This window comes from Oryza sativa, chromosome 1 (genome assembly GCF_034140825.1).
Source record: "Oryza sativa Japonica Group chromosome 1, ASM3414082v1".
In the NCBI taxonomy this organism is placed as follows: Eukaryota; Viridiplantae; Streptophyta; class Magnoliopsida; order Poales; family Poaceae; genus Oryza; species Oryza sativa.
In genome coordinates this window covers 11,666,766-11,679,733 of record NC_089035.1, presented here as the reverse complement: position 1 = coordinate 11,679,733, position 12,968 = coordinate 11,666,766, and the positions used below count along the sequence as shown (strand labels likewise).

The 12,968-nt window shown below is 38.7% G+C and overlaps 1 protein-coding gene across 2 annotated transcripts; it reads left to right on the top strand.

Annotated features, from left to right (window-relative positions):
* The first annotated feature begins 667 nt into the window (after window positions 1-667).
* On the top strand, window positions 668-12,702 carry LOC9272440 (phospholipase D zeta 1). Of its 2 annotated transcripts, none has more exons than XM_066306561.1 (20): window positions 668-1,098; window positions 2,091-2,187; window positions 2,677-2,795; window positions 2,962-3,103; window positions 3,253-3,420; window positions 3,514-3,687; window positions 4,867-5,106; window positions 5,194-5,310; window positions 6,357-6,496; window positions 6,574-6,723; window positions 6,868-7,024; window positions 7,091-7,630; window positions 9,440-9,550; window positions 9,710-9,856; window positions 9,931-10,128; window positions 10,263-10,364; window positions 10,999-11,130; window positions 11,654-11,719; window positions 11,931-11,992; window positions 12,085-12,702. In XM_066306561.1, the coding sequence occupies exons 4-20, from the start codon at window positions 3,047-3,049 to the stop codon at window positions 12,332-12,334; spliced, it is 2,811 nt and encodes a 936-aa protein (XP_066162658.1). In that variant the 5' UTR covers window positions 668-1,098; window positions 2,091-2,187; window positions 2,677-2,795; window positions 2,962-3,046; the 3' UTR covers window positions 12,335-12,702. The 2 variants fall into 2 exon arrangements, with proteins under 2 accessions (XP_066162658.1, XP_015622123.1); XM_015766637.3 differs by having other exon boundaries at window positions 2,086-2,187.
* Window positions 12,703-12,968: the final 266 nt, after the last annotated feature.

Sequence of the window (12,968 nt, the reverse complement as noted above, 5' to 3'; positions counted from 1 at the left end):
TTTTTATAAACTTCACATTATCAAGAAACTAATACTTCATCCATTTCATATTATAAGACTTTCTAGCATTGTCCACATTCATATATATGGTAATGAATCTAGACATACATGTGAGCCTAAATTCATTAACATTTATATGAATGTGGGCAATGCTAGAAAGTCTTATAACCTAAAATGGAGATAGTACTAGACACTACTCTTTCAATACAAACATCACTTTTCCATACTTAAATTTAATGCTACTTATCTCACATGATGTCTTGGGTATTGTGTAGAAATCATGTCTCATGCAAAGACCTAGTTTCCTTCTCTTTCCTCATTTATCACTTGCTACATCATCTTTCATCATAGATTTTTAGGTGACAGTTTATTTAATGCTATTGACACTATTCTAGCCATTGAGTTGAGAATGGGCTCAGAGATGCCATGGTTGACCCTTTTCTAGTTGAGCCAAATTGAATGAAGTGTGCCCTTCACTAGAGGCGCTCTCCCATGCCACGTCATACGGCTGGCCCCCACGCCCCCGAAACCAGCGGGGCAGCCACGTCCACCTGTCCCTCCACGCCCCTCCCGTGCCGTCACCCCGTCACCGTCCCCAACCCATCCAATTCCATCTCAAAACGGAACCGGAAAATATTAGATCCCACCACCTCCCCCCTCCCTCTCCACCTGCCGGTCGTCACCTCACCTCCTCCCTCCTCCTCCTTCCCGTTGCATTCCGCATCCGATCAACGAGCACCCAACCGCCGCCCTCCCCCCGATTCCCCCCCACCTCGCCGGATTCTCTCTCTCTCCGGAAGTAAAAATCTCGTGGTCGTGGGTTGTGTCTCTATGAGCGGGGGGCGGTCGGCTGCGCGGGAGGGAGAGGAGGCGGAGGAGGAGGAGGTGGAGGAGTACGGAGGGGGATACGTGAGGATGCCGCAGGAGCCGGAGGGGGAGGCGGCGGCTGCGGGGGCGGGGTCGTTCCTCCGGCTTCCCGAGTCGGCGGGGGCGTTCGACGAGCTGCCGCGGGCGAGGATCGTCGGGGTGTCGCGGCCCGACGCCGGGGACATCACGCCCATGCTGCTCTCCTACACCGTCGAGGTCCAGTACAAGCAGGTCCGCTTCCTCCCCCCTCCTCCTGCTCGGGTTTTCGTTTTGGGGTGGGGTACGGGTTGCGCGATTCGGTGGTGAGGCGGGGTTGGATTCGGCAGCGTCCATGGTGCTTGGCATTGTAGTGTTGTTGCGTAAATTGATGTTTGATGGTTTGTTTCGTCGATGCCTGCGCGTATTTGATTTCCAATTGACTTCTGAATGTGTTTTTCCCTTTTTTTTAATGAAAAGAAAAAATACTACCTGATTTTGTGCGGTTTAAGATAGAGTGAGCCTCCACCGCTGCTAGAAAACGAAAAGAAAAAAAGAAGAAGAAGAAGAAGAAGGGGTCCCTTTCTGTTGTCTGTGTAGCAACTATGTCAATGAGTAGCTTGGTGGAGCTTGCACGAAAGAGTGGTTGGTACTTTGTTTCACTGATTCGGTGGGGTATGAAACTCAGGCGACCTGATCATTAAATTTTCAGTGCAAATGCAGGCGAATTCTTTGTTTTTTTTTTGGGGGGGGGATCAGATACAGTGCTGTGCGTGTGACTGTGAAATTTCCATGTTATTTTCACGTGAATTTAGAGTTGACTACCTATGCCTATCTGTAATTCATTTTTTTTGGGTCCAAGGAAGTGTACTGTTTGAACTTCTTGTAATGTTAGGTTCCAATTTGGTGGATGCACATGTATGCTTTGTTACATGGAAACATAAAACCCAAGTCAAGGAATAACATGAGCTGTGCACTATCACAGCTTATGTCTAGTTGATATGTTCTGTAAAAAAAAACTAACACCATTAGTCTGTTCCCTATGGATTCGTATCCTGAACCTCTTTTCCATAAGGAAAATGGTTTTCCTTTTCTGTAAAAAAAAATCATATGAAAGTGGTTTATTATCCAGGACATGCTATTTTCATTTCACCTTTTTGCATTGTTGAGATTTTACAGTTCTGTGAAATGCGAATTATGAACATTTTATCCTTCGGTAATGTTAACTAGTTCTTCTATCAGTTTAGGTGGCTTCTATATAAGAAGGCATCACAGGTTCTATATCTACATTTTGCGTTGAAAAGGCGTGCATTTCTTGAGGAATTCCATGAGAAACAGGAACAGGTCGGTTACATAATCATCACAGTTCGTTAGCTGTATTTGCATCTGTTTATCTTTTCAATTGAAATGCTGAATGCTGTGATTGGACACCAGAAAAATCTGTTACTGGAAGTTTTGCAGCACCACTTTTGTTGACAGTCATTTTGACATTTTATTGTATGTTGTAAACGTATTAGGAAAAACATAATTTTCTCTGGTTTACTATTTTGCATTTCATTCGCCATGAACTATCATGCCCCACTTGTTTGTGGAAACATATAATATTTGTTGCAAGCATCTCTAGTATGCCATTCCTATTGTTATTATTATAGCCATGAAGAATGCACTTAATAAAAAATGAGAGAATCCTCAGACCTTTGTTCCACTGCTCTTTCTACTCTAATTACTCGGCTGCTAATTCATAGTAGGAGAGATATCACTGCTCAGAACAAAACCTCCTTTTCAGTCGTGAAACTGAACCAACCTCTTTTTTCTTTTCAAACAAAATTAAAGGTCAAGGAATGGCTTCAAAATTTGGGAATTGGGGAGCATATTCCAGTTGTGCATGATGATGATGAAGCGGATGACGTGCATGTTCCTTCACAACATGATGAACACTCTGTCAAAAATAGGTAATGCTGTTCTATTAATAATTTTGACCTTAATGGACTAAAACGAAGACGAAAACGTCAGCAATGAAATCTTTCTGTAACCAGTTTATTGATGCAATTGGAGTAGTTGACTTGCCATAAGTTTACCTGTGCATATTAAGAAATGAATACAAAACTTTTGTTGCAGAAATGTTCCCTCTAGTGCTGTCTTGCCTGTCATTCGTCCAGCCCTTGGTCGTCAGCAATCTGTTTCTGATCGTGCAAAGGTTGCCATGCAAGAATATCTGAACCATTTCTTGGGAAACATGGAAATTGTCAACTCAAGAGAGGTACCAAAAAGCCTATATTTTCTCTATACTCTCGTCATATTTGTTTTGGTTATAATGTCTATACATCACCAAAAACATCGAATTTGTCAATTAGGATATATTTCTGTGGTGCTACCCTCTTTTGGACTGTAACATGAAATAAAATGCAGGTTTGTAAATTTTTGGAAGTCTCTCTGTTATCATTTCTACCAGAATATGGGCCTAAGCTAAAGGAAGATTATGTTACAGTTGGACACTTACCAAAAATTGACGAAGGTAGCAGTAACATATGTTGTTTGTGTGGATGTTTTAGTTTCTGCAACAGTAGCTGGCAGAAGGTATCAAATGATGCGCATTGATGTTATTTTATATCTATTTTTATCCTTATTAGTCCTTGTTTGTGACCCGTGACATTGAACACTTCTTCATAGGTTTGGGCTGTACTGAAGCCAGGATTTTTAGCTTTGCTCCAAGATCCATTTGATCCAAAGCTTTTGGATATAGTTATCTTTGATGTATCACCTCACATGGATAGAAATGGAGAAGGCCAAAGCACTCTAGCAAGAGAGATTAAGGAACATAATCCATTGCACTTTGCATTTGAGGTATGCCCTGGTCTACAGCGTGTTCCTCCCTCAAATGAAAAAAAAAAACTTATAACCTTGTCACCGTCTTCCACAACATTAAGACTTTGTTGACCCATGGACCTCTTTAACCTGATTTGTTACCCAGATAAGTTTTAAGTCCAGTCAAAACAAAATGTGTTTGTTTGTATCTAATTGTAAAATCTAGTTTCATTTAACTTCTAAATATGGTAAAGCAAGCATGTTTCTGAGTTGATGTAATTGTAAAATCTAGTTTCATATGACTTCTAAATATGGTAAAGCAAGCATGTTTCTGAGTTGGCGACAGTCTCAACTGGCATCGCTCCTCTAAGTTTAGTTGAAAAAAATCATTGTTAAAATATGATCTAGAAAAACAATATGCTAGTATGCCTCTAGGCTCTAATACGTGTGCCTGAACTGGTGACATGAGTGAATAAAACGAGTAAAATTTTCTAAAGAAGGCATTTCCCATTTTGATAGCATTTTGCTTGCCTGGCACTTCACAAGATACTCTAGTCTTCATCTCCTTTTAACAAAATGGATAATGCTCATACCAAATCATTGTTAACTGGTCTGTGTTTGTTGGATACATCCAATGACCAAAAGGTTTTGACCATATTTTCCTTTTTGTCAGATGAAACCAGACCAATACATGAACATAATTGTAGTAAGATCAGGAGGCTATAATTGTCCAATGTACTCCATCCATACCATGAACTTTCGTTAAGCAAGATAGAGTGGGTATACACCTAAGGCTCTGACTCATGGTGAATCTTCTTTAGTGCTTCATGGGAGTCGCTGAGCTTCTTCCTAGGAGTTGGATCTTTATGAAAGTATTTTTGATTTTAGTTTCTTCCTGAGAAACTAGTAACCATAACAGGTTTATTTATCACCCATCTTCTGCACGTTCCTTATATTAGTACTTGTTCTACATATGCTCCCTAGTTGATCTACAGCTATATATCCTGGTACAAATCAGCTGTCCATAGTTCTGTCATAGAAAAACGTAGGAACTAATGTATAGTACTCCGCTGATGTTAATAAAACTCAAGCTCTTTTGTGATACTGGCCTTGGCCTTGATCTTCCTATTGTAAACCAAGATGGTAGCATGCAATAAATGTGGGCATGCGGCATCTGTTTTTTCACTGTAAGTTTCTAAGTGCTAATACTTGTTGAAGGTGTCTTCTGGGGGGCGGACAATAAAATTGAGAACAAGAAGTTCTGCTAAAGTGAAAGATTGGGTATCTGCAATAAATACTGCTCGACGACCCCCAGAGGGTTGGTCTCACCCACACCGTTTTGGTTCATTCGCACCACCTAGGGGTTTGACTGAAGATGGTAGCGTCGTACAATGGTTTCTTGATGGGCAAGCTGCGTTTAATGCTATTGCTTCTTCAATTGAGGAAGCCAAATCGGAGGTTGATTTTCATTAGCTCAACTACTATTTCCGAAAAAGGTTAAAATTTTGACCATGCAGTGGAAGATAATTAAACTGTTAAATGCAGATATTCATTACTGATTGGTGGCTGTGCCCAGAACTGTACCTTCGACGCCCTTTCCACCATCATGAATCCTCTAGACTTGATATTCTTCTAGAATCAAGGGCAAAGCAAGGTGTACAGGTATGTGATTGTTTTATGGTGTTATCAATCAGTTCAAGCGCTAAAATCATGTTCAGTTGTGCACTCGTATATATTATTTTGCCGCTTTGCAGTATTTATTTGTTTGTAACAGATTTGGTAGCATCAAATGTTTAACTGGTAGCTGTCTACATGAGATGATAATAGACAAGTGTATGAAGTTTAACTTTGCAGATATTGGCTGTATGCATTTTAAAGTAAGTAATGTTCTGTATTTGTGAAGATACAAGCTGCATGTCGTGCTAATAGAGGAAGAATGTAATTCTCCAAAAATACTCATTATGTGTTCTGAAGCTCTTTACAAGTGATAAACATGCATTGTGTATCTTGCAAGGGTTATCTCCATTACTCACGTAGTTGCACTTTTATCCAAGAAAGATGCAAAAGTTGCCTCCATTTCTCACGTAGGTGCACTTTATCCATGGCGCATGCAAAGATTGCCCGATTACCTTGCGTAGCACTCCATCACTTTTATCCAAGACAAATGTCGTTTGCATATGCTAACATCACTTTGCTATACTATTTGCTTTATTTTGACTGCTAGAGAGTTAGAAAATAAAATGCAATACTATCCAATAATGGCATTTAACTGATAGTTTCCTTTGTTCAAGTAAAATTTGACCAAATAGTATTGTTATACTTTTGTTTCCTTTTTTACCCTTTCCAGATGATATCCTGTGTAAATTGTCAGAGGTGTATTGTGGGGTGCAACATTAGTTATGCCACAGTGCTCACTGGGGACTTATGTGTTGGTAGGATTGGGGAAGCAAGGTAGATTGTAAGATTTTGAGGGTGTAGTCATACCAAAATAAGTATATCTTATGAATAGTAGGATCACTAGGATTGCTGAATATATGCTTTGTTGTACATAATTCTTTAAGAAAGTGTGTATAAATTTCATTTCTTTGTGGGACACTAAGCAGCATTTGTTTTTTTTTAAGCAAATCTGCGTTTGCTTATTATGAGTTAATTCGTACTTCTTCTCAACTGCAAGTTTCAGATAACTATGACTTGGTACTATTTTGCAGATCTATATTCTTTTGTACAAGGAAGTTTCTCTTGCATTGAAAATTAACAGCATGTACAGCAAACAGAGGCTTTTAAACATTCATGAGAATGTTAAAGTTCTGCGATACCCTGATCATTTCTCAACTGGCATATACTTATGGTACGGTGAGAACTTTACACTCATTTACACTATTTCTGCAGTTAATTAGATCCTTATGGTTGGCTATTGCCTTGAAGGTCACATCATGAGAAAATCGTTATTGTTGATAATCAAGTATGCTATATTGGAGGCCTTGATTTATGCTTTGGTCGTTATGATACTCCTGAGCATAAAGTTGTGGATGTTCCTCCTTCAATATGGCCAGGAAAAGATTACTACAATCCTAGGTAATGTTTTGTGCTCTCATCATATTTTTATCTCAAGATTTATAGGATAGTGTTTCCTAATTTACCGAACACGATTAATGTTTCCTAATGATTCTAAAACCTTTTTTTTTGCCTATCTAATTGCATTTTACTATCTTGTTTAAGGGAATCTGAGCCAAATTCTTGGGAGGACACCATGAAAGATGAGCTTGATCGTACTAAATATCCTCGCATGCCCTGGCATGATGTTCAGTGTGCTCTTTATGGTCCTGCATGCCGAGACATAGCAAGGCATTTTGTTCAGCGCTGGAACTATGCAAAGGTATGTTTACTGGTTAATATTACTCATCCCTATCACCGTTGAAATTGACAACTCAATCTTATGCAGAGGAACAAAGCACCAAATGAGCAAGCAATTCCCTTATTGATGCCTCAACATCACATGGTAATTCCCCATTACATGGGTAAAATCAAAGAATCAAATGAGGAAGTAAGTAAACAGACTCATGTTGAGGATATTAAAGGCCAGAAGTTAAGCTCCTTGAAAGCACCAGCATCATGCCAGGACATTCCATTGCTTTTGCCTCATGAGCCTGATCACCAGGCATCAAATAATGGAGAGTTAGGTCTGAATGGTTTAGATAACAATCATGGTCACTCAGATCACCCAAATAAAACCCATTGGAAACAGCCCATTCCCAACCGGAAGGCCAAGCAAGATACTTCTCTTCAGGATTTACAGATGAAAGGTTTTGTGGACAATCTTGGTACCCCAGATGTTTCATCAGTAATTGGACATTATGACACCTCAAAACAAAATGTGCATCACATGGATAACGAATGGTGGGAGACACAGGAGCGAGGAGACCAGGTCGATTATGTGCTTGATATTGGAGAAGTTGGTCCCCGAGCAACTTGTTGCTGTCAGGTTAGTTTGCACCATCTACACTGGCAATTCAGCCCTTCTTGTTTCTTGTGGATTATTAGATTTTAAAGTTAGATTTTTAAGAATAATTTATGTAGATTTTTTACCTGTATTGCTGACAATTACAAAAAGGAGCTGGACAATGAAAATGACAAAAACCACTCTAAAATTATTCCTAAAATCATATTCTTAAATTAAAAATCAGCTTCTTACAATCCTAAGGAGAAACAAACAGGGACATTAGTAATAATTTCTTGATGTCTATATTGTTTACTGGATTGGATAGTGTAACTTCACAAATTCAGTTACCCAAGACTTGTGTTTTGCCACATGCAACTCAGAATTATTATTATTTATATCAGAAGCAGTAGGGATTCCCCCTGTGTATAATTTTATAAAATGTTAAAACTATTAACTATAAATCAAGAGGATTATACAGATCTAAGCCATGATTGCAAAAAATGAAGATCTTGCCCTCTAAGGGCCTGTTCACTTTGATGCCATTTTCAACCTTACCAAATTTTGGTAAAGTTGCCAAAAAAGTGGCCACATTTAGTTTGCTGCCAAATTTTGATAACTATAAAAGAAATCCTGCCAAAATTTTGGTAAGTTGCCAAAATTTTGGCAAATGCCAAAATTTTGGCAACTATGCCAAAATTTTGGCAATGCCAAATTTTGGTATGGTTTTTTTTGGCATCAAAGTGAACAGGCCCTAAGCCTAAATAAATGTAGGCCTAGCTCCTCCTTGAAAGCATGTTAACACCCACGCTAGCATTGGTTCAACTCAGATTATTCACCATTAGACGAATGATCTGGAGAAATAATGGGTTGGCAAACTGAAACTTAACTTCTTGCTCTTAAAATAATATATATTTTTTATGAAAAGAGAACTGAGCTGTCAATCCTTAAAATAAATACAATTCTTTAGTGCCGGACACCCTTCTCTTTCTATGAATGTATTTTCCTGTCAAAAAGCAGCAGCCATTTAGTGGGCATAGTGCATACTGCAAAGTAGGAAGTGCAATGCGAGGGCGCATGGAGGGCGCATGGTACAGATATGCGAGTGAGGGAATTGGGGATCTGTGGTGAGGATACAGGCCCGCAGTTAATGCTGGAGGTGGGAGGAGGGATGTGAATTTAAGCGCATTAGGTCTAATGCAAGGGTATTACCGTAGTACTCCCTCCGTATTTTAATGTATGACGCCGTTGACTTTTTAACCAACGTTTGACCATTCGTCTTATTCAAATTTTTTATGCAAATATAAAAATACTTATGTCATACTTAAAGAACATTTGGTGATAAATCAAGTCACATTAAAATAAATGATAATTACATAAATTTTTTGAATAAGACGAAAGGTCAAACGTTTGTCAAAAAGTCAACGGTGTCATACATTAAAATACGGAGGGAGTATTATGCATAAGCCAGAGGTAGTGTTGGTATTGTAGCCTCTCTTGCGCTGTCTATATTTGCCTCGTGGGTTCTTGCTATCATTTCTTCCAACTAAAGAGGAGGGATGGGTGTACAAGCAACCATAACTACCACGAACTGAAATATTATAAGGAGTGAAGATATGTCTTGCTCTAGCTTAAATATGTCATACCGATAGATAAAACTGAATTTGTAAAGCATGGAATTTGTATATCTTTATTTTTACAGGTGGAGCTTTGGATTGGAGTATTTGAGACATGATTTTATTGTCCTTTTAGGAATGTTGCTTGTATAGTAACACTAAAAAACAAATAGAAATTATTTTCAACTGTATTATACATGTGTGGCTAATCAAACACACATTTTAAATTTTAACTCAGGTTGTTCGAAGTGTTGGTCCGTGGTCAGCAGGAACAACTCAAATTGAAGGGAGCATCCACAATGCCTATTTTTCTCTCATCGAAAAAGCAGAACATTTTGTGTACATTGAGGTGCTGAACCTTTTTTAATCTCTTGATTTTCAAATGTAATCCACAAACTCCAAGAAAATTTGTATATTTGGAAGTATTGAAATTTCATACCTAGATGATACAATACAGATTCATTTCACTTGGTCTAAACTCTAAGCTTCATTTTACTGGTCTATGCAGAATCAGTTTTTCATATCAGGTCTTTCAGGAGATGACACAATAAAAAACCGTGTATTAGAAGCATTATACAGGCGTATACTTAGAGCAGAAAAGGAGAAAAGGTGCTTCCGGGTTATAATTGTCATACCGCTTTTACCTGGATTTCAGGTATGTTCTGTTGTAACAATTATTGATGGTTTTGATGCTTCGTGTTGGCCGGTTAATTACATGTTTAATTACAGGGAGGCATTGATGACGGTGGAGCAGCATCTGTTAGAGCAATTATGCACTGGCAATACAGGACCATTTGTAGAGGGCCTAATTCAATACTTAAGAATCTTTATGATGTGGTTGGTTCCAAAGCCCATGATTATATCTCCTTTTATGGGCTCAGGGCACACGGCAGACTAGGTGATGGTGGTCCTTTGGTCACCAATCAGGTAGAGAGGCCTGAATTAATTTTCCACTCTATTTGTTTAATATTGTCCTGTTACCTTCCTAGGTCATGGATTAAGATTAGTATAATGTTAGTTTCTTTCTTTTCCTTCTTTTGCTAACAGTCTGAATTTTGCAGATATATGTGCACAGTAAGTTGATGATCATTGATGACCGGATGACACTGATTGGATCAGCTAACATAAATGACAGAAGTTTGCTTGGATCAAGGGATTCTGAGGTATGGCTTTCTCAGTTGCCTCTTTTGTCTAATTCTCTGCATGCTAAGGCCCCATAGGGAACACAGAGATATTCCATTCCTGTGTGCTCCAAACAGGCCCCAACATTATTAGGTTAAACAGAGGACTGCTCCTAAGGTTGCACGCCCTCCAGTCACAAATGCATGTCATCTTAACATTGACAGTCTTCCAAATACAGCTTTGACGGTGTTCCAAATACAGCTTTGACAGCGTTCCTATCATAATGTATTTCTTTTTCTTGAAAAATCATAATGTATTTCTGAATATCAATTGAAGTTATACATTACGGAAGCAATTTTCAGGACAGATGCACACGTATGATTTTTATATATTAAGAGTATATGAAAATTGCTTGCAGACATACAGATAAATTAATTGTTGTGTTCTCGAATTAATATTTTAAAGGAGGGCCTAGCCTAGGGAATATATTTTTTCTTTCTTTGCCAACTGCATCCGGTCAAGACTAAATGGCATGCTTACATCTTGTTAGTGGCATCCGGAGGTCATTTGTGTGTCTGCTGTTGACTCTATTATCGGTCTGTTTTTATTCTCTTTTAGATTGGTATGATTATTGAAGATAACCAGTATTATCGATCTGTTTTTATTCTCTTTTAGATTGGTATGATTATTGAAGATAAAGAGGTTGTCAGTTCAATTATGGATGGAAGACATTGGGAAGCAGGGAAGTTCTCTCTTAGCCTACGACTTTCTCTATGGGCAGAACACCTTGGCCTTCATCCAGGAGAGGTTTGTACAATGTTTCACTTGCTTGAATCACAAACCAACTCTTTTAAGTTTAAAGCCACCATACATATATAGACTTTTAGCTGATTATGTCAAGATTAAGATAACTGACTATGGCACCACTTACATCCTTTTACCTGGTATAATTGTACTGGAAAACATCTACCTTGTCATCTTTTCCTAGATGTCAGGGTTCCATGCCCTGTTAATGTGTAAAGTGTAGCCTGTGTGCACCTGTTTTCTTTGTGAATAAGAAAACTGGAAAATTTTTGCATTCTATTTTTCCTTATTTGAAACTTGAAAGTTTAGGCCTCAGGGTGGGTGTCACAAACCTTTCATGTTGTGATTGCTTCAGTGAACCACAGTAGAAGAACGTCCTGTGTAAACTCCACTTGATGAATGGTTCCATATAAAGAATATTGACAGAAGCATTTATATTGTTTTCACAATACATTACGGTATTGATGCTGCATGTACAACATAGATTTTTGTGAGTTTTCTTTCTGCTGACACTTCTCCTTAACAGGTTAGTCAAATTATGGATCCTGTGGACGATTTGACTTATAACAACATCTGGATGGGCACTGCTAAGGTGAGTGAAATTGAGATTTATCGTGAAATGCTAGTCTGCTCAACCTGGAAACTTTTGAATATGACTGTTCTGGGTTCTGGCATTGCACTGTTTTCTACTCAACTTTTGCCATCTTTCAGCAGCTGATAATTTTCCACTGCATTTTCTGTTTATACCGCTGTGAACACATTTACCTCATTCTCTAACTGAACAAATTGATATTGTATGGCAGGCAAACACCAAGATATACCAAAATGTCTTCTCGTGTGTTCCCAATGATCACATCCATTCTAGGTATGGAACAAATAACCTGTTTTCCAGGTTGCTTGCATTTCAGCTGCAGTATCATGTCCTCTGGTATTTAAAACTATTTTGACCTCTTGCAGGTCCCAATTTAGGCAAGGATTTGCTCACCGGAAGGAGAAAATCGGCCACACAACCATTGACCTGGGTGTTGCTGTAGAGATAACAGAAACTCACAAGGATGGGGATCTGGCAGGCACCGATCCTATGGAAAAATTACAGGCCGTTAGGGGCCATCTCGTTTCCTTCCCTTTGGAGTTCATGTGCCAAGAGGACTTGAGACCATTCTTCGGCGAAAGCGAATATTATACGTCCCCGCAAGTTTTCCATTAGCTTCTCCCAAATTTTTTTAACTACATTTTAGTAGCATTAGCTTCTTGTTTGGTATAGTTTTCCCATAGGATCTTTTTTTAGGCTGTACATGTTACATACAGGGTTTTTACAATTGTATAGATGTATATATGTCTTGTGGAAATAGTTAAAACTTAAGAGAAGAAAAGCAAAGAGAGAATCGGGCAGTGTTAGTTCGCCCATCACAAAGGGAATAAAAAATAATTTCTTAGGCAAGGAATGTTGCCGTTCACTTTATTCTTTCGCACTGCACTTGCAAAAGAAAGGCAGTTATGTTGAAACTGGTGTCTTCACCTTGTAGCCGCATCAGGCACCACCATTATCAATAATGATGTATTCTTTCGTGATTATTTTGAATAAGGTTCATTTACAATCTTCTATTATTGTGGGAATTATACTGAATATGAAGCCATTTTCCCCCAAATGTTATTTCTTCATCGCTTTACCTCTTTGCAGGAGGAAATGACTCAAACTAAATCGGTATAAAGCTAACAATGGGCCAAGCTAAGTCTATTGGGCTCAAACTTAGTTAGTAAAATTATGGAATAAGTTCACCGGAGGTCCCTCAACTTAATAGTGAGATTTTTTGAGGTCCCTCAACCACAAAACCAGAAAT